The sequence below is a fragment of the Ostrinia furnacalis genome, unplaced genomic scaffold (assembly GCF_004193835.3).
Source record: "Ostrinia furnacalis isolate ACB-3 unplaced genomic scaffold, ASM419383v2 OfSCF5202, whole genome shotgun sequence".
Lineage (NCBI taxonomy): Eukaryota > Metazoa > Arthropoda > Insecta > Lepidoptera > Crambidae > Ostrinia > Ostrinia furnacalis.
Window position 1 is genome coordinate 1 of NW_021135441.1, and position 21079 is coordinate 21079.

Here is a 21079-nt window from a genome sequence, read left to right on the forward strand (position 1 = left end):
TATCTCTTTTAAAAAAAAATTTATAGCCATGTAAACTTAAATGTTCAGTCCATTTTTTACTTTTCGGAAAACTTCAAAGCTGAATTTAAAAAAAACTAGACGATATTTGATAGTAAATTTAGATTTGATGCAACCCTACATCAACGCACGTCAAAACAAAATATTTACTTTGAGGCTACGCCTAGTAGTTTTTTTTTAAATCGACATTAAATGATGCGATTTGGGTATTTTGGTGAAATTACTAAAAATAATAATTTAAAAGTAGCCGCCTGGCATGGAACGTGTTATGGGGGCTGAAAATATAGGAAATGACCCATTCTATCCGCCAAATCATTTTGGCACACGATGCGCCAAACACCCTGTATAAAAGAAAGTCGTGTTAGTTACTCCACTTATAACTCAAGAACGGCTGAACCGATTTGGCTGAAAATTGTCAGGGAGGTAGTTTAGAGCCAGGAGAAGGACATAGGATACTTTTTATCCCGTTCGAAATAAAAAAAAAGTCTGCTTATTTATTGCCATTAAGGCGGAACAAAGTTCGCCGGGTCAGCTAGTTTGGAATAAAAGTTAAAATGCAAATTACCGAATTGAATTCAAATACGTTTAACAGTACTTACTTATAACAGGCAGAAGGTCCTTCCCGCTGGCCTCCTTCCAGTTGCGATGCAGGTGCGCGGTGAGCGGCGGCACGCTGGCCAGCGCTCCGAACGTCACGTGCGAGCGAGACAGCATGCCCAAGAACGTCTCCAGGTACGGCTCGAAGTTCACCACGCCCACTTGTTCGTTCAGAAGCCTGGAGACATTTTAATAGACAATTTGACACCTTTCCCCAATAAGGGGCCATCTATAAAGTACGTCACACGAATTTGATAATTTTACGTTGAGAAACTTCGTCATTTTTTATTTTTTATTTTATTTTTTCTTTATTAAGGAAACAAACAGCATGAGTTTATACATGTGAACTTAAAAAATAAAAACAGTACAGTAGCCTAATCAGTTTCCACAGATAAACTTTACAAGTTAATCGAAAGTTATGCAGAGTGCGAGCAATTTAAAATCACAAAATATAAAAAATGCACAACAAAACTTTACATTCTTAATAGTGGATTTAAAAAAATCTTTATAATAATGAAGTTCGAAATCTATAAACCCTTCAATAGGCGACGAAACTGCGCAAACTTCAAATGAAATATGTCGATATCACTGTAAGCATCATTATACTTATTACTAGCTCTTATAAGAAAACTGTTACATCTGTAATTTTGGGGTAGGTTAACTTGCTTTCGGATGTATTATACAAGCTGTGATGAACTGATAAATAAAACTAATTAAAACACTTATCAACAACTCCATTAGTTGAAAGCGAGAAGCGAGACAGACTTTGAACCTTACTTCTTCAAGCTAGGTTTCAAAATCCAAATATATCTTTATCTGAGTGTAATAGTCACCTGAAAGCAATCTCGAACTGTCCAGTAGCGACGTGGTCGTGCGCCGTCCGCAGTTTGGGCGACATGGCGGCGCTAATCCCACGCGTGGGCGCCACGAAGTATGTCGACGACTCCTCGCCGCCGTCGATGTCCGCTGAGAAAGTGAAATTGTATTGTTACTTGATAAAATATTTAGTACAATACAATCTACTCTGTTTTGTATCTCTTTTTAGACATTGTTGATCGTAGCTTCGAATTCATGCTCCCTTATTACAAAGCAGCTAAACGTGCGATGAACACAATTTAAAGTAATGATCAACGCGAGATTAACTTTTTGTAATAAGGGAGTTATAGAGATGTTACGGTCAAAGTGATAAATTTGAAAATTATGAATAATCGCCGGTTATTATGAATAATTACCGCATGATTTGGTAAATGTGATTAATATGAGGTCATTAATGTGTGTAAAGTATTCTTTAGAAATTTCCCTATATGTAAACAAATATGGCCAACTGACATTAAAACATTTATAATCTGTGCCCTAGTGAGGCGACAAAACCTCTCGTTAATCGCGGATTGAAATTATTGTTTACTATAGTAGTACATTCAATGAAGAAAAAATACATTGTTGATTATGACCCTATTTAAATTTATTTAAATGCAATCAGTAATAAAAATGATTGAATAATTGAAATAAAATCGATTAAATTTACCGATTATTGTCTATGACTTACAGGTTACAACACTGATGTGTCAGAGACAACATGGAGTTAACACATAATTTTAAACTTCAAGTCAATTTGACAAGTCTCACAAATTTTCAACGTCCACATATTTTGCTAAAATAATTTGTTTAAAGATTGATTCCAAACTTGTATAATCGTGAGAATAAAGTTGGTTTCATGGGCTTGTGAAATAATGTGTATGATATTATGAACACGTAAGTGATTATGGTGTTATTGTGTGCACAAGTGTTTGTTTACATTTGAGGAAGTTTCTAAAGAATTTAGGTATATAAAACTAAATAGGCGGCTTAGGGGTGGCCCAAAGGCCACCCCCGGCACACTTTAACCTATTTTTCACTTTAAATCAAAACATTATGTTATAGGCATCATGGAAAAGTAATATTATGCAAGAAACATTCCAAACTCATTATGCCAAATTATATTAATATAATGATATCAAAACGTTCAAAATTTTGGCTGTACACGAGCACGTACACAAGATGTTGTTCTCTTTTAAGAAATTTGTTAGTACTAAGGTTGAATTATTAAATAATCACTGTTAAATGTGATTAATTTATCACTTATTTAAATGCAATCAGTAATAAAAATGATTGAATAATTGAAATAAAATCGATTAAATTTACCGATTATTGTCTATGACTTACAGGTTACAACACTGATGTGTCAGAGACAACATGGAGATAACACATAATTTTAAACTTCAAGTCAATTTGACAAGTCTCACAAATTTTCAACGTCCACATATTTTGCTAAAATAATTTGTTTAAAGATTGATTCCAAACTTGTATAATCGTGAGAATAAAGTTGGTTTCATGGGCTTGTGAAATAATGTGTATGATATTATGAACATGTAAGTGATTATGGTGTTATTGTGTGCACAAGTGTTTGTTTACATTTGAGGAAGTTTCTAAAGAATTTAGGTATATAAAACTAAATAGGCGGCTTAGGGGTGGCCCAAAGGCCACCCCCGGCACACTTTAACCTATTTTTCACTTTAAATCAAAACATTATGTTATAGGCATCATGGAAAAGTAATATTATGCAAGAAACATTCCAAACTCATTATGCCAAATTATATTAATATAATGATATCAAAACGTTCAAAATTTTGGCTGTACACGAGCACGTACACAAGATGTTGTTCTCTTTTAAGAAATTTGTTAGTACTAAGGTTGAATTATTAAATAATCACTGTTAAATGTGATTAATTTATCACTTTTACCGCGAATGTCGGTAATTATTCATAATAACCGGTTATTATTAATAATTTTCAATTTATCACATTAACAGTAACAGAGACACTGACGAAACCCAACGGGAATTTAAAGTGCTTATTATAATTTAATTTTTACATACATCAATTATTTCAGTCGTAAACTTTGGCGACAGTGGAGTTTCAATTATGGAAACAAGAAGTGGAAAAATGTTTGTTATCTTCCCAACTAATATTATAAATGCGAAAGTAACTCTGTCTGTCTGTCTGTCTGTCTGTTACGCTTTCCCGCTTAAACCTCGCAACCGATTTTGATGAAATTTGGCATAGAGATAGTTTGAGTCCCGGGAAAGAACATAGGATAGTTTTTATCCCGGTTTTTGAAACAGGGACGCGCGCGATAAAGTTTTTCTGTGACAGACAAAAATCCACGCGGGCGAAGCGGCGGGCGGAAAGCTAGTATTACAATAAAATTGTAACCCATAAAGTAACACTCACCAGAGACAGGGGCAAGTTCCTCGGGCAACTCCAGGTCCTCATCGCCCACGTCCCAGCCTCCGTCATCACACGCGTCTTCCATAACTTCTTCTCCGTCGCCATCCTCCTGGGAAATAAATTAAAATAAGTTAAGTAAGGAGTTACCAAGCGATATGTGCATAACTAGGGTTTGCTATGCCATATCGAATGCAATACTCGTATATTGGCATTCGAAACATTAGAATGTACGAGTATACGAGTATTCGTATTGCATTCGGTAGGAAGTCCTTAACTTATTTTACCGTCCGATCTGTTCTTATTTCGGGGGATTTAGGTGGAGTACACGGTTAGTTGGTGTAAATAGGCAGCTACTGCAACCTTGCACCCAACGGAGTAAGATATAACTTTCTCTACTCTTCCCGTGCATGTCGTAATAGGACGAAGGAAAAATATGCGAGCTCTAAACCAAGCCTCCCCTTCCTGAAAACTGGAAGACGTAGTGTAAGCAGGCAGGCCTCCTACTCGGTGTACTGACGATCTGGTGTAGGTCACCGGAAGCACTTGGATGCGGGCAGTGCAGTGACAATCGTTGCAAAAATCCTCGGGGAAGCCCTTTGTCCAGCAGCCGACGTCTATTCGCTGTATCGACAGCAGACTGAGTGACCTGATGATGAATTTCGACATACTTTAGCCAGCACGTCGTCGTCGCCGCCCCAGGCTCCCGCGGCTTCCAAAGGCTCATCGCCCACGGAGAGACTCCTGGAGGCGTGTGGATGGTGGTATACCTTAGCCAGCACGTCCTCGTCCCAGGCTCCCGCGGCTTCTAAAGGCTCGTCGCCCACGGAGAGACTCCTGGAGGCGTGTGGATGGTGGTATACCTTAGCCAGCACGTCCTCGTCCCAGGCTCCCGCGGCTTCTAAAGGCTCGTCGCCCACGGAGAGACTCCTGGAGGCGTGTGGATGGTGGCATACCTTAGCCAGCACGTCGTCGTCGTCGTCCCAGGCTCCCGCGGCTTCTAAAGGCTCGTCGCCCACGGAGAGACTCCTGGAGGCGTGTGGATGGTGGGTATACCTTAGACCTTACTTACCTTAGACTTATATTATATGTTCGCAAAAATATAGAGCAATTTACTAGAAAGAGTAAATTACACAAGTTCAATACAAGAAACAAAAATAAACTTGACGTTCCAAATTTCAGACTGCACAAGATTGAAAGAAAGAAAGATTGGTAATTCATTTATGGGGAAATGTATTAAACTTTTTAATAAATTACCACAAACTGTTGTAGAATTGCCCATTCATAAATTTAAAGCACATATCAAAAGCACCTTAATGAAAAAGGGCTACTATAAAGTTGATGATTATATAAAAGATAATAATGTTTGGAATGTTTAACTACCTAGCTCGCATTAATACTTATGACTATAATTTGTATATTTTAAAGATTGTAAAACCTTGAAAAGGAGGCTGACAATAGTGACTGAGTTTCTTGCGCTGCTTCTTCTCAGCACTGGCCCATTTATTGTCCCGAAGCAGTGGTAGGGTTAATATTGGGACGTGTAAAAGCGCTTTTTTAAAGCCTATTTGCAAAAATAAATGAATTTTATGAATTTTTATGAATTTTATTTTACAGCATGTCGTCGCGTCGCCCACGGCCGCCGCGCCCACACCTCTTAGGCTGGTTTTAGTATCACGCGGACCGTCAGTGCGGATCGCTCCGCACAGCCGATCTATATGAACTGCTAGGGAGCGAGCGGTTCCTGCGGACCGCATTACTCTAAAAACGCTCCCTAGAAGTTTGTACAGGTCGGCTGTGTGGAGCGGATCCGCACTGACGGTCCGCGTGACACTAAAACTTTTAGTTTTTGATTCTGTTTAGTATTGTGTTAATATTGTTTTCTTTTTTTGTTTTGTTTTTTTTTCTCTCTCTCTCTCTCTTTTTTTGTGATCACCGTCCATAACGCCCCCTGTTGCGCGCCTTCTTGGCTGGTAGCCTCAATAAGGTCCCGGTCAAGAGGGCGCGCAATCCGCAATCTTCATCGTGTTGGTTCCCGCTGAAAACCAGCTTCTCGACATGGCGCTTGTTATGTCGCGAATATAGCTGAGCGGACGCCTCTTCAGCATAGCTTGTAGTTTAATGTTATAATTATGTACTGTATTTTTATTTTATTTTTCTATGCTTATTCTTCTTGTCGTGTCGACAACAAACCTACACAGTGTCAGCCCAAAACTCCGCCACAAGAGTGGCGTTGTCAGTGGCACTCATCAAATCCTCCTGAGTGCAGTTGCTTGGGCACTCAGGGCATGACATCAGGTGCCTCATCGACTGGGGAACAAAACCGCACCCGCACTCCATGTTCAAGCCATCTAAGAATCCCCACCTGGCCAGATTGTCCTATGCTGAATAAAGTATTTTTATTCTTAAAACCAGCTTTAGGCTCCTGGAGGTGTGTGGATGGTGGTATACCTTAGCCAGCACGTCGTCGTCGTCGCCCCAGGCGCCCGCAGCTTCTAAAGGCTCGTCGCCGACGACCGCAGCGCCCGCTGCCGCAACCGCGCCCTGTTCGCCCGCCGTCGCTCGGGCCGCGCCCGCTACCTCGAAGAAACTCCTGGGAAACAACGGATTGTTTTGAGACACTTGGAGATTGAAGGACGACAAAAAAGAAGTCCAATATGGACAGCGATCGCGATGGTTGTGTATCGAAAGTAACAGTAATCATGGTTTTAATTATGATGATGCGCGACAGCAGTGTCACCGACTTTTTGCAGAATTTTGTAGTCCCCATGACGTCATAGGGGCAGACAATTCGTTGATTTCAAATCCACTAAAAATCAAATTTAATGGCTAACTGAGAAGAAACTTAGAATATAATGACTAGAATGCTGTCTTTTTTTTAGTTGTGTTTGGGAAAGATTAGATGTCAACTGGGTATCACCTACACAATTTAATTCGCGATCTTATGTCTTCCTTCATGGCCATGCCAAATTTGCTAATAATAATTTGATAATCGACATTTTGACAGCTCTACAAAAGTGTGACAATAAAATTGACTAGAATGTCCACTACTTTATTATGAATATTAATATAAATTTTCCGCTCGATATTAGCAGAAATAAACCTCTTAAAGAAGTTTGGTTGCCACAAGAATGAGTGCATTCTTGGACACAGCGAGCAGCGGCCAGTTGGGCTGGGCTCTATAGACCGGCAGCGGGGGCCTCAGTTCCACAGCATCGGGGTTTGAAGCCGGGACGGGCAGGCTGGCAGCCTCTAAGGCAGCCTTAAGTTGCTCGGCAAATCGGTATTATAATATCGACCTTAATGTTATAGCAATGGAGTCTATGCTCGGTGTTCCTATACGTGATCGAATCAGAAATGAGGAAATCCATAAACGAACTATAGTCGCTGACATAGCTCGACGGATTAGCTGAAGTGGCAATGGGCAATGGGCAAGGCACATAGTACGCAGAACTGACGGCCGATGGGGCAGCAAGTTTCTGGAGTGGAGGCCTCGTACCGGAAAACGCATCCACTAACAAGATGGACCGACGATCTCATAAAGGTAGTAGAAAGGCGCTCGATGTAGGCCGTTACTAACCGGGCGATATGGAAATCATTGAGAGAGGTCTATATTCAGCAGTGGACGTCCTGTGGCTGAAATGATGAATGGAGTTGAGAACACTTACTTGGACTCATCGAGCAGCGGCCAATTCAGCTGGGCCTGGTAAGCTGGCAGCTAGTTTTCAAATCGGTGTTATAATACCGACCGTAACGCCACATTAATAGAATCTAGAACACTCACTTGGACACAGCGAGTAGCGGCCAGTTAGGCTGGGCCCTATAGACCGGCAGCGGGGGCCTCAGCTCCACAGCATCCGGGTTTGAAGCCGGGACGGGCAAGCTGGCGGCCTCTAAGGCAGCCTTCAGTTGCTCGGCTTCCTCTGTTTGGTGGTGGTTGACAGCTGTTAAGTAGGCCAGGGATATCTGAAGGAATGATAGAAAGAAAAAATTATTTCACACGAAAACATTGTGTATTTTGTAATTTGCAACACAGACAGCAAAATGTACTTTCGTGACATGGCACGAAAAGAATAAGGGTAGCTTAGATGGTTCTATTTTTTATAGAATAAAAAAATTGTCTAAGTTTTGGATCTTACTGGAACAGAAGAAAGTTTAAACTCTAATTTCTACCAATAATTTATCCGGCCTGTAGGCCTAGGTTGCGCCCGTGTTAAGCGTATATCGCGCAATTATATCGATTTCGCGCGATAACCCCATACATGTTAACGTCTAAAATCATCGATAAGATATTATCACGGCGCGCACCCTAACCCGGCCTACGATAAATTCTTATCAAGATATTAAGACGATTTTAGACGACAAAATATTGCATGGGCTTATCATCTCAAATCGATAAAATGCGTCGATAAGATTATATCGTGCGTGCATTCTAGGCTAGCATGTCGCTAGTTCGATTCCAACAAACCGGCGAATATTATTACCTGTCCAGCATTCTTCAGCAGTCGTATCCTCTCTTTCACATCTCCCAGTAACAACGCCCTTTGGAACTGCGCAGGCGTTGTAATACGGACCTTATTTCTATAAAAATAGAGTGCATAGTCACCTGTCCAGCGTTTTTGAGCAGCCGTATACTCTCTTTCACATCTCCAAGCAACAACGTCCCTTGGAACTGTGCGGAGACATCTTTACTGATCTCTGCGATCTTACTTATCGGTGTTGTAAAAACGACCTTAATGCTACAATAATAAAGCCCATAATCACCTGTCCAGCATTATTATTCAGCAGTCGTATCCTTTATTTCACATCTCTAAGCAACAACACTCCTTGGAACTGCACAGGCGTTGTAATACCGACCTTATTGCTATAAAAATAGAGTGCATAGTCACCTGTCCAGCGTTTTTGAGCAGCCGTATCCTTTCTTTGACATCTCCTAGTAACAACGCCCCTTGGAACTGCGCAGGCCTTGTAATACCGACCTTATTGCTATAAAAATAGAGTACATAATCACCTGTCCAGCGTTCTTCAGCAATCGTATCCTCTCTTTCACATCTCCAAGCAGCAACGCCCTTTGGAACTGCGCAGGCGTTGTAATACCGACCTTATTGCTATAAAAATAGAGTGCATAGTCACCTGTCCAGCGTTCTTCAGCAGTCGTATCCTTTCTTTCACATCTCCCAGTAACAATGCTCCCTGGAACTGTGCGGAGACATCTTTCCTGATCTCAGCGATCTTCATCATCTTGCGAAGCTTCTCGAGGTTGCCCGTGATGAGGTATAGGAATGAGAGCTTGTCGAAGTTCTTGGTACGCTGGTAGCACATCTCGACGATCTGCGGATAAAAATTGTATTAGAAGCTACATTAAACTGAAATCAGACTTGTATAAACCAAGACACATATCCCAAACATAAGACAAATATCCCCTTATTACAAAAAGTTAGACTCTGGTTGATCTCTCTCTGGTTTAAATTGACATTTAGTATGGAAATGTCATTTTAAACCAGAGTTCGTCCCAGGTTTAACTTTTTGTAATAAGGCCCATAATGTCGTATCGTGTAACAGGGTGAAAAAACCTATCAGGAAAGCGAGTAGCACGTTTTAACATCTTGACGAACATTTTTATTTTAGGGAACATGAAGATTTGGAAGGCCATGCTATGGTCAAAGTAAAAACAATAATTTTATAACGAAATTCAGAAACTTTTTTATGCTAACTTTTTTAACTACAGTATGCTAATATAATACAGGAACAATGAACAAACACAGACATTGCGTGTTAAGAAAATTTATATTTTACTTCTCGAAAAATCGCGGAACTCATGCACTGTCGCTATATTAGACAGCAGATACAGATACACAGAGGGCGCCACATCAAGCTTAACACTGTAGTATCTTTTGTAGTTGTGAAATAGTTCCTTATTTCGCAACAAAAGTGTATAGTTTTATGTGCTATCGACTGTACGTTGGAAAATTAATCGAGAAAAAGGTAGAAGTTACATCAAATTCATCTCAAATGGTTGACTTACCTGGTGATTGCCGGTGGCCAAAGCGGACTGAGCCAGTTTGTCCCACGCGTCGGGCTCGTCGAGGCTCTTAGCTGCTTCCAAAGCCACCTCTATATTGCCGCACTGCAATGCGAGTGAGAGACGAGTCCGGGCGTCTTTGACGAAGTGTAGCGCCACTTCTGGGTAGCCTGGGTGCGAAAACGATTGCTATTACTGGTGACGTAAAGACTATATTTGTTTGGTTCTATGTTCTCGCACTGCAGCACCAAAGAGAGACGTGTCCGAGCGTCTTTAACGAAGTAGATTGCCACTTTTAGGTAGCATGTGTGAGAAAATAGTTGTTAATACTAGCACAGTAGCGCCACTTCTGGGTAACGAGAACGACTGCTATTAGTATTAGTAGTGAAGTAAAGACTACAATTCGATACCAACGAGCGAGCATCTCTCACAAATAAAAAATAAATAAAAAAATTGGAGCGCAATCTCTGGGTAGACTGTATGCGAAAATAGTTGTTGAGATTATCACCGTAAGACTAATAAATAATCGAAACCTGCGTGCGAACGTTTTTAACGAAGTGGGTAGCCTGCATGTGAAAATAAATTTTAACATTAATTAGCAAGGTAAAGACTACTGTTATTCCTTACCTTTTTCCTGCAAATACGCGATGATGCTCTGGCCGACAAGTTTCGCTGTCCGCACCATGTGTAACACTTGGTCGTACTGGCGTGTCACTAACGCCAATTTGAATCTATAACATAATAATTCGTAAATAAATCGTTTTTGTTACTGTAAGGCTGAGTTGCACTACCTTATTTTAACCGTAAGAATAACAATAATATTATGGAGTTTGACAGATTTTTGACATTTGTCAGAGTAAGTTAAATGGTGCAACTCAATTTAAGTGTTTTACGTTTTATGCATACAAATATGTAATTTTTCGTAACTATTGGGGAAAAACAGTGTTTTCAGTGTGTTATTTTTATGACTGAAGTTTTTGAAATTGAACCTTAAGGGGGTGAAAAAGTTCATAAGGATATCCGTCTTTTTTGAAACACGTCTTAACGTTTTCTAAATTTACTCCTGAAGGATTGAAAAGTGGATCTATAATCCCCCAAAAGGCAAGCTTGGCCGCGAGCAAATGCTTAGGCTACCTTACTAATGAAAACAAATTTTTACTAACCTGTACTCAGTGGGGTCAATATTGAGCACCTTAGGGCGCGCTTCCCGGTCCAAACAGACCACGCGAGCGCCTGCCTCGTTGGCGACGACTTTAACTGCGTATACGGGCACGTCCAGCGTGCGAATGATGCCGTAGTCACTGCGGAAATATTATATATTTTAAAAACTTGAAAAAAACAGCCTTAATGGGAATTTGAGGTAAGAACAGACGGGACTGTTCCCACCGCTGCAACTCCTGTGTAGCCAGGATCTACAGGGTGTTAGGTAAATGGGTATATGAGCCGACACTAGCCCATGTTAACATGGGCATATAAATGGTATGGTGAAATCAGAAAATTGATATCTTCATTTTAATTATTTTAATGTTCATACAAATCGGATTTTATAAAATTTATTTTGTATGAAAATTTAAAAAAAATAAAATGATGATATCAAATTTCTGACTTCACCATACCATTTATATGCCTATGTTAACATGGGCTAGTGTCGGCTCATATACCCATTTACCTAACACCCTGTATAGCTTGACCGCCAATAAAAACCCAACTAACGAAGGTCCAATTTGTCCTTATGGCTAGTCGTACCATTGCTTTGACCGGTGAGATACCGAGTTATTGGGTAACCTTGACAAAATTTTCAAGTTTCAGGGCCTCCGCTAAAACTTACGCGGGTTCACGTGTTTGTGTCGGTACATTCTTGGCGCGGAGTAATACCTCTGCTACACTACTCGCGAAGTTGACCGAAGATGATCGAAGTAGATAGTGTGGACACGCACTTTGATTCGCTTCGAGCAACCTTGGCTCGCCTCGCCCGACTTCCGAAAGTTGTCCATATTAGCTGATGGTTAGTGTCCTTGCCAGAACAAAATTACCTTTAAAACTGACTCCAAATAGTGTGGACATACACTTCGCTCCGCTTCGAGTAACCTCTCCTCGCCTCGCCAAATTTCCGAAGGTTGTCAACATTAGCTGAAGATTACATTGTGCTTGCCAGAGCAAAATGACCTTTAAAACTTACCATTAAGACATAAAACTACTCACCCATACTTACAGCAGTACTTGATATGGTTGGCCGTGGTGTAAATGAATACTGGTTGCGGCGTGGAGTCGTCGAAGCTTCTTAGAGTAAAGGGTGACGGTGTGCCAGGGCAAAATGACCTTTAAAACTAGTACTTAAAGCATAAAACTACTCACCCATCCTTACAGCAGTACTTGATATGGTTGGCCGTGGTGTAAATGAATACTGGTTGCGGCGTGGAGTCTTCGAAGCTTCTTAGAGTAAAGGGTGACGGTGTGCCAGAGAAAAAGGACCTTTAAAACTTCCCATTAAGACACAAAACGACTCACCCATCCTTACAGCAGTACTTGATATGGTTGGCCGTGGTGTAAATGAATACTGGTTGCGGCGTGGAGTCGTCGAAGGCCCCGGACTTGACCCGGGCTCCTTCGGTCACGCTGCATAACTGTTCCAACTTTTTGGTGCAGAGAGTGACGGTGTGCTTGCCGAGTAAAGCTACTAAAGACATGTCGGCGTTCCAGACTGCGTAGCGGCATTTGGCGATTTTCACCTAAAATAAATGAAATTGTGTTAAAAACTGTTTTAGCGGTAAACATGCAAATATTTGCCTTACAATCACTAAAAGACAAAAAGGTTTGTGTACAATACAGTGTCTATCAGTATTGTCGCGGTTTCTATCTCCGCACCATGCAAACATTTCATTTTAAAACATTTGTGTACTTTAACATAGGTATTTGTTTGTTTTGGTCTAAGTGTTTTATAATGTGTTTGTAATTTAAAAAAAAATAAGTTTGTTTATATCCGTTGTCCCCAACACGTCTTTCACGTCTGTCACGTCACAATTGGAATAAGGTTGTGTTGTTAACTTATTGGCCACTTTAGGTGTCACGAACTATTTGACGCTGATTGTACCATGAGCTGATAACCATAGTAAAAGCTCTGATAAGTTTGGGACTGGACGGCGCAGTGTAAAATGTGGAATAGAATAGAATAGAATAGAATACCTTTATTCAGCATTAACATTTATGTGCATACATGTACAGAGGTTAAATATTACTGAGCCATGCTGAAAAGGCGCCCGCTCAGTGAAAATCGTGACATGACACACACAAGTCGTCAAGTCACGAAGCTGGTTTTCAGCGGGTACCAACATGGGGGTTATTACGCCAACTAAGCGCCCTTTTGACAGTGACGGTTTATCAATATAAAATATTATAAAATTCGTGTCGATTCGTAACACTTCCTGGCAAAAAGGCGCGCAACAGAACGGTATTTATTGGAATGGAACGATATTTATTATTATTATTATACTCACGCTGGCAATGGTCCTCTTCTGCTGGACGTCTAACAGCTGCACGCTATCAGGCTCGCGCAGCAGTAACATGCCAGTACCGGCGTACATTATTTCTTCACAAGTAGGGGTGGATATCTTCTTGGAGACCTCGTTCTTTAGGTTCTTGATGACCAGCTGTTGAAGAAGAATAATTATTTATTTATTTATTCATTAAGGTATACACAACAGGTAACAAACAAGGGATTCAATGATTAAAAAATGTCGATTAACGACCGTTTCCTATATTCAATCCGTGTCTAAATCCGGATTACAACTGTCACATTGAATTCAGTTTTAGATTATATTTCCAAATTGTTCGATGCATTTACACATTAATATTGTTTAAATAGTCATCATAAACAATATAAAAATGTAAAAACATAAAAAACCGCAGATATTTTGGCCAAAAACATATTAAAATTTGACAGTTGACAATCCAAATCCGTCCAATTTGGATTAGGATTGAATATAGAAATCCAGCATAAGTGATGAAGAAGTGGAATGAAACGAATTTAACCTAAAATAAAAGGAGACACCGAAGTTAGAGGGCTTCGTCGTAATAGTAGCACCGTATATTTATCGTAGTAGCAGCTAATACTGTAGCACTGTACCTATGCCGTAGTATTCTCTCTGCGTCGTAGTATTGATGCTTTGTTTGTGCGTCGTACGTAGCCGTTGCTCATACCGTAGCACTGTACCAGTGCCGTAGCACTCCCGCTCACTCGGAGCAGTTTGTATACTAAGTTAACCTGTTCTTTGCCTCGTTGTGACATTTTGTTTTAAAAATGATGTGTCGTAGCACTGTATCTATACCGTAGCACTGAATCTATGCCGTAGCACTGTATCAATGCCGTAGCACGCCCTGTTAATCGTAGCAGTTGGTAAACCGTAGCACTTACTAACCTGGTTATTCTTCTCCAGTGCTGCAAATCTGTTCCTAGCGACCCAGACAGCGGTCGTGGCCTGACCGCGAGCGGGTTCTGCGGCGCGGAATACAACTCGTAAGAGCACGTAGCTGTGTCTATGCCGTAGCACTCCCGCTTACTCGTAGAAGTTTTCACACAATAGTGAACCCCTGCCTAGTCAGCGTTATAGCATTGTGTATCGTACCAATGGCTTAACTTGCTTATGCCGTAGTACTCTCTCACTCGCTCTATTATTCTTATTCTTCTCGAGCGCCGACCGTAGCAGTAGCAATGTATCTATGTCCATGCCGTAGCACTATATTTGTGTCGTAGCACTCTCTTATTCGTAGCCGTCTGTACATTATAGCACTAACCTAGTGATTCTTCTACAGTGGACTGATCCATCATTTTGTCGTAGCAGTGGCTTATGCCGTAGCACTGTATCTATGCCGTAGCACTGTACCTATGGTTACTAACCTGGTTATTCTTCTCCAGTGCTGCGAATCTGTTCCTAGCGACCCAGACAGCGGTAGTGGCCTGTCCTCTGGCAGGCTCGGCGGTAGCAGCCTCGCCTCCGTCTCGCGGCGCAGAATACAACTCGTAAGAGCACGTAGCTGTGTCTATGCCGTAGCACTCCCGCTTACTCGTAGAAGTTTTCACACAATAGTGAACCCCTGCTTAGTCAGCGTTATAGCATTGTGTATCGTACCAACTTGCTTATGCTGTAGCACTCTCGCACTCGCTCTATTATTCTTATTCTTCTCAAGCGCCGACCGTAGCAGTAGCAGTGTATGTATGTCTATGCCGTAGCACTATATTTGTGTCGTAGCACTCTCTTATTCGTAGCCGTCTGTACATTATAGCAATAACCTGGTGATTCTTCTACAGTGGCCTGATCCATCATTTTGTCGTAGCAGTGGCTTATGCCGTAGCACTGCATCTATGCCGTAGCGCTGTACCTATGGTTACTAACCTGGTTATTCTTCTCGAGTGCTGCAAATCTGTTCCTAGCGACCCAGACAGCGGTCGTGGCCTGACCGCGAGCGGGTGGCGGCCTTGCCTCCGTCCCGCGGCGCGGAGTACAACTCGTAAGAGCTCGTAGCACTGAATCTGTGCGTAGCACTCCCGCTTACTCGTAGTAGTTTGTATACCGCGGGTAACCTGTTCTTTGCCACATTGTGGCTCTCTGCTTTGTAGCATTATGTATCGTAGCACTGTATCAGATCCGTAGCACTCCCTATTAGTCGTAGTAGTCCTCACTTACCTGGTAATGTTTCTCAAGCGCTGAACGTAGCTGTAGTACTATATTTTTATTGTAGCATTGAGTCTTTACCGTAGCACTGAATCGTGCCGAAGCACTGTACGTATCTGTGCCATAGCCGTAGCACTTCCCATTGGTCATAGTAGTTCTGACTAACCTGGTTATTCTTCTCCAGCGCCGCGAATCTGTTCCTAGCGACCCAGACAGCGGTCGTGGCCTGACCGCGAGCGGGTTCTGCGGTGGCGGCCTCGCCTCCGTCTCGCGGGGCGGAATACAACTCGTAGGAGCTCGTGTCGCCGACCCGCCAGTTGACTAGCACGCACCATTCGGCGTGGTTTAGAGACATGCTATAAAGAATTGAGGGTTAAAATTGGGATTTGTATCTTCATGTTTTTTTTAAAGAATATTAGTGATTTGTGTAATACGGATACAAAATAATAGTTCCGTTAACCACTCTTGTTAGGAGTGGGTCACCTGACTACAATAGTTCAGTGGTCATTAATAAAATGTTATAATAAATAAAAACGAAATAGTAGTACTTAGTATTAAATTAAAGTACAGATAAACCTTGCTAAGTATCATAGTTAGCATTTCATAGAAGTCGTTAAAGAGCTAGATGAAACCAAACGTACTAAAATAGGAAAGATTTTTTTTTGTTGATCTTCTCCACGTGGAATCTATCCTCTACACAAAAATAGTTGGTAACTTTTTTTTTAATAAGATTAAGAATGGTAGCAGTAGTAATGGTAGTAGTAACCGGCCATTGTGGAAATCATTGGAGGAGGCCTATGTCCAGCAGTGGACGTCCTATGGCTGAAATGATGATGATGATGAAGAATGGTAATCACCTGTAAGGCTGATGTCGACCTCCTCCCTTGATCTGCATCACAGCAGAGTCGCGATTTGTCGCCATATCCAGCTTGCGCAGTTGCCTGAAAAAAAAAAATACTTAATACTTAAGTATGATCGTAACCATATTAACATGCCATTAAACAATGTATTTTCAATAGATTTTAGACCATGTAAATAAATAACCTATTATGGTGATATTCCAAAAAAAATAGACGTTAAACAAGTGTTTTAAATGAGTTTCATACTAAATGTCAAGTCAAAAGAAACTAGTGATCAACTCGAGTTTTTTTTTATGTGACAGGAGGCAAACGCAAAGGCAAACGAGCAGACGGATCACCTGATGATAAGTGATTACCGTCGCCCATAGACACCCGCAGACCCAAGGGCGTTACAGGTGCGTTGCCGGCCTTTAAGGTAAAGATACGCTCTCCTCTTGAAAGCTTGCACTTTTTAACTTTTTGTTATCGGGGATTGAGTTCAAAATCCAGTGACTCACCTGTCCTTGATATAGAACAGTATGTTGTTGTGCACAGCGTACGCTGGCCTCTCGCGCTGCAGCTTGAACAGCACCATACCAGCGTCGTGACCCGCCGCAAACAAGTTCAAAGACGGGTGGGAGGCCAGCACCCAGTATCTGGAAAGAATTATATTAAGTTCGATACAAGTTGTACTAATGTGCGGGGAATGGCTGCGAAAGATCGCGAGCGGTGTTCGGCGAATGGTTGCGAACGAACGCGAGAAAAGTTCGGCGAATGGCTGCGAATGAACGTGAGCAAAGTTCGGTAAATGAACGAGATAAATGTTCGGCGAATTTATTATAACTAATTTGTAATTTGAATTTGAATTTTTTTAATGTTATTTTGTATGTGGCCAGCATTGTATAGACGGGACGCGTGCTAGAGTAACCGTTATCTAATCAGTACTAGAGGGAATGAGTGATTGCGCGGTGGATTCTTAGTAGCCTTATAGTTCTGGCAGAATAAAAAAACCACCACCTCTTCCCGTGTATGTCGTAAAGCGAGGTTAGCAAGAGGTGCTAGTATAAGCAAGAAAACTTGCAGAAGTTGACTTCCGCAAGCTGTCACCACTATGTAAATCTTGCAGAAGTTGGCTTGCCACAGCTATTTACAAACCGGTAAACAGCTTGCAGAAGTCAACTTCTGCAAGTTTTATTGCTAGTTTAAACTTCGCATAAGACACGTTCGACTAAGGTAGAATCATAGAATTAAAGAAATATGCGCACATTAGGCCTTTCTCAACCCAGGGTTCTCAAGGCCAGAGTAAAAAGTGTAATTTGCCTCTGATAAATTACGAGAGGGCCGTGTTTCTGCAGTGAAAATTAAAAGACCTAATGATTATTATGATGATAATAAAGATGATGGTCTACTCACCGTTCGTGCTCCCTTCGGAACGTGTGCAGACAGGTCCTTTTGGTCATGTCCCACACTCGCACGGACTTGTCCTCGCTGTTGGACAAAATGAGCTCGTGACGCGCGTGGAACAATGCGCATGACACGTTGTTGTAGTGCCCACGGCACGTGTCCACTTCCCACGCCTGGTAATACAGTTTTGTTATAAGTGAAATTACTATCTAAAGCAAAAAGCCTCCTAGAAAAAGACGACCGCAAAACCATAAGAACGCTTTAAAGAAAGACAATCGAAAGTTGTCCACTGCTGGACAAATACCTTTTTCAAGGGTTTCCACAATGATCAAAAAGTCAAAATCTTTTCTCTTATCATTTCTTTAATCTTAAAAATATTTTGATAATTTACTGTTCTGTGATGATGACACCGACGCGAACGAAATACTTACATATATCCACACTAACTATAAATTATCTATTCAAAAGTAGCTTACACCTGGATCAACATATGATATGAAATACATAGTTGCAATAAACGAATTTTAACAGTTGCGATCACTTAAACAATTATTTTATTGAAATAGAAAAGCCACTTATCTCAATGATAAAGTTTTTTTTTATAATTTTGCCAGTTTATTTTAAAAATTAATTATGTTTTTAAGACCAGAATAAAGAAGTGTTGTTTTAAAAACATGTGATATCGAATTATTGGGGAATGGTGTCAAAATAGTCTATTAAAAAAAATGCTGGTTACCTTAGCATCGTTCATCCGCCACAGCTTAACTTGTCGGTCATCGGCAGCAGAGACAATCAACGGCAGAGAGGGGTGGAACGCTGCCCAGTTGACTCCACGGTCGTGTCCTTCTAGCACGTGCTTCACGACTGCGTCGGCCTGTAGGGATGGGAGCAGTGAGATATTGAGCCTTTTGAAGGGGAAGTGTGAGGGGTCTGTGAGATATTGAGCCATTGTAGCTTGTAGGGGATGGATGAGGGATCAGTGAGATATTATGCTACTTTTTGGGGGTGGATGAGAAATCAGTAAGATATGGATATGGATTAGTGAAATATTGAGCCATTTGTTGGGGAAGGGTGAGGAAAAATTGTGGATTCAGTGAGCTATAGTATTCAACATTTTAGGAGTGCAGCTAATTGTATATTCTTTTAAAAATCATTAAATGTTATTTTAGGCAATAAATTTGTACATAAGTTTTATCTAATTTAATATGAATATAACGTGAGCGCAATTTCCGAATTTGATTAAATAGATTGGACTTTAATTGATCAAGTAAAAATATAATATGAAAATGACACCATAGTTATACTGTTACAAAACTATCGCGGATAACATCTGTAAAAGAATCAATGACAAGGATGACGCATTCACAGGCAGGATGATGTAATTATACCTAATAACAACCAACAACCTGAATGAAAAAAAAAATTAGATGAGCCTAGCTTAGAATCTTTGTGGCAAAAACAGAAAGAGTAAACTCAATGCCAGTAAATATTAATAGATAAGGAAAAACTATTGAGAACCAAACAAAACTATAACAATGATAAAAAAAGCTGAAATTGATTGATAAAATGTTTCAGAGAAATAGATAACATGTTCATTACATTTTTATGCATTATTTTAAGAACTTTTTTTTTTTTTTAAATATGAATGAGTTCTATGATGCCTGTTATAAATTAATGAACTGAAAATATTTAAAATAATAATATATCATGCATTACACAGCTTCAGAAGTACCAAAAATTACCAGTGATGACAAGACAGCCCCAATGATGATGATCCCTGTTTAAAAAAAGAATATCTGTACATACAACCTGTCCAAATAGGTCAGTCGCTTGTGGGTTCCTCAAATGGTCGGCCAAGCCAGCCGGTCCAGGTGCTACGCTCTTCTTACGAAGCCCAGAGAAGTCCCAGACGCGGACGGACTGGTCTAGGGAGGCGGAGACCAGTAGATCTTCGGTGGGATGGAACTGTGCGCACATCACGTAGTGGTTGTGACCGGTGAGGACACTGATGCATTGACGAGATTGCCAGTTCCATATCCTTATTGTCTGGAAATGATTGTTTCTAATAGATTTTTGGTCGTACAAAAAGTTCTAAGTAGATAAATAACATGGTGATATCAGGAAATGGTGATAACACCATTTAAATCAATTGTAAAAGGTGTGGCTGTAAATATTCAAAACTCATAAATAAAGATCAAAATAGCAATTTTACCATAGCTTATGACTAACAATTTTTATCTTATTTACAAAGAAAGATATATCAAAAATTAAGGTACCAAAATGTTTTTATGTACATCATTATTTGAGCTACACTCCCCATGCTTTCTTTTGGTTTTTCTTATGGTATTTTTCACCTTTCCTTTTAAATATCTTACATTACTAGTTACATACCTGGTCATCTGAAGCACTCAATATCCATGGGTACTCGTGGTGGAAAAATGTTGTGCGAATGTAGTCTAAGTGCCCCAGTAGGGTGAAGAGGCATCTTCTCTGCTTGTAGTTCCATACCTGAAAAAAATATAGTAGTAAACTTGAGATAAATTACAAATGGAGTACAATATAATTTATTTGACTGTTTTTACACATGTAAAAGTCTTGAAATATTTCAAGTACTGATGAGCTTATCTTTATAACTATAAAATATGTATGATTTACTTAGTATAGTTAAGATTTCTTACATTATATCAAATGTAGCAACTCTTATTGGGATATATGAATCAAATTAAAGTGAGAAATAAGAGCTCCAATTGGAAAAATCATGGCTATGATGCAAGGAATGCTTTTAAAAACACAAGTGTGATGAAACTAATTGGAAACATTACAAACAATACTCCTGTCTTGATGACAGGAAGTGTTCCAAATGCCTCAATACTCCTGGAACTAAGTCATACCAAAACATGCAATTTATATTAACTGTTCAAAGATTTATTATGGATGACGCTTCAGTTATCATTTGCTCGACTATCTAAGTAATAATAGCCAACATTAATTGCAGGGACGTGTAAGAAATGACGAAAACATGGCGTAAAGTATCAGTCAACTTTAACGTGTCACAACTCTCCTTACCTTGATCTTATAGTCATCTCCTCCCGACACAAATAAAGGTTGATTACTGTGGAAGCAAATGCCACGTACAGGACCGTCATGCTCATCAAATTTCTCCAGTAAAGTACACATACGGTAATCCCAAAGCTGAATCACCCCATTGTGCAAACTCGCCAAAACCCATGGTCGTTTGGCGTGAAATGATATTCCTTTTACCCTCGC

General features: G+C 40.4%; 1 protein-coding gene across 1 annotated transcript; it reads right to left on the minus strand.

Annotated features, from left to right (window-relative positions):
• Positions 1-617: 617 nt before the first annotated feature.
• Positions 618-21073, minus strand: LOC114360865 (coatomer subunit alpha-like; the record flags this gene model as incomplete). Its single annotated transcript, XM_028315703.1, has 19 exons — positions 618-793; positions 1449-1581; positions 3885-3990; positions 6330-6471; positions 7663-7844; positions 9012-9209; positions 9904-10070; positions 10528-10631; positions 11064-11201; positions 12409-12629; positions 13395-13547; positions 15736-15925; positions 16427-16510; positions 16927-17064; positions 17822-17985; positions 18549-18686; positions 19622-19858; positions 20204-20320; positions 20879-21073. Coding segments are annotated over 19 exons (2983 nt in total), but the record flags the coding sequence as incomplete, so codon positions are not given.
• Between the last annotated feature and the right edge of the window lie 6 nt (positions 21074-21079).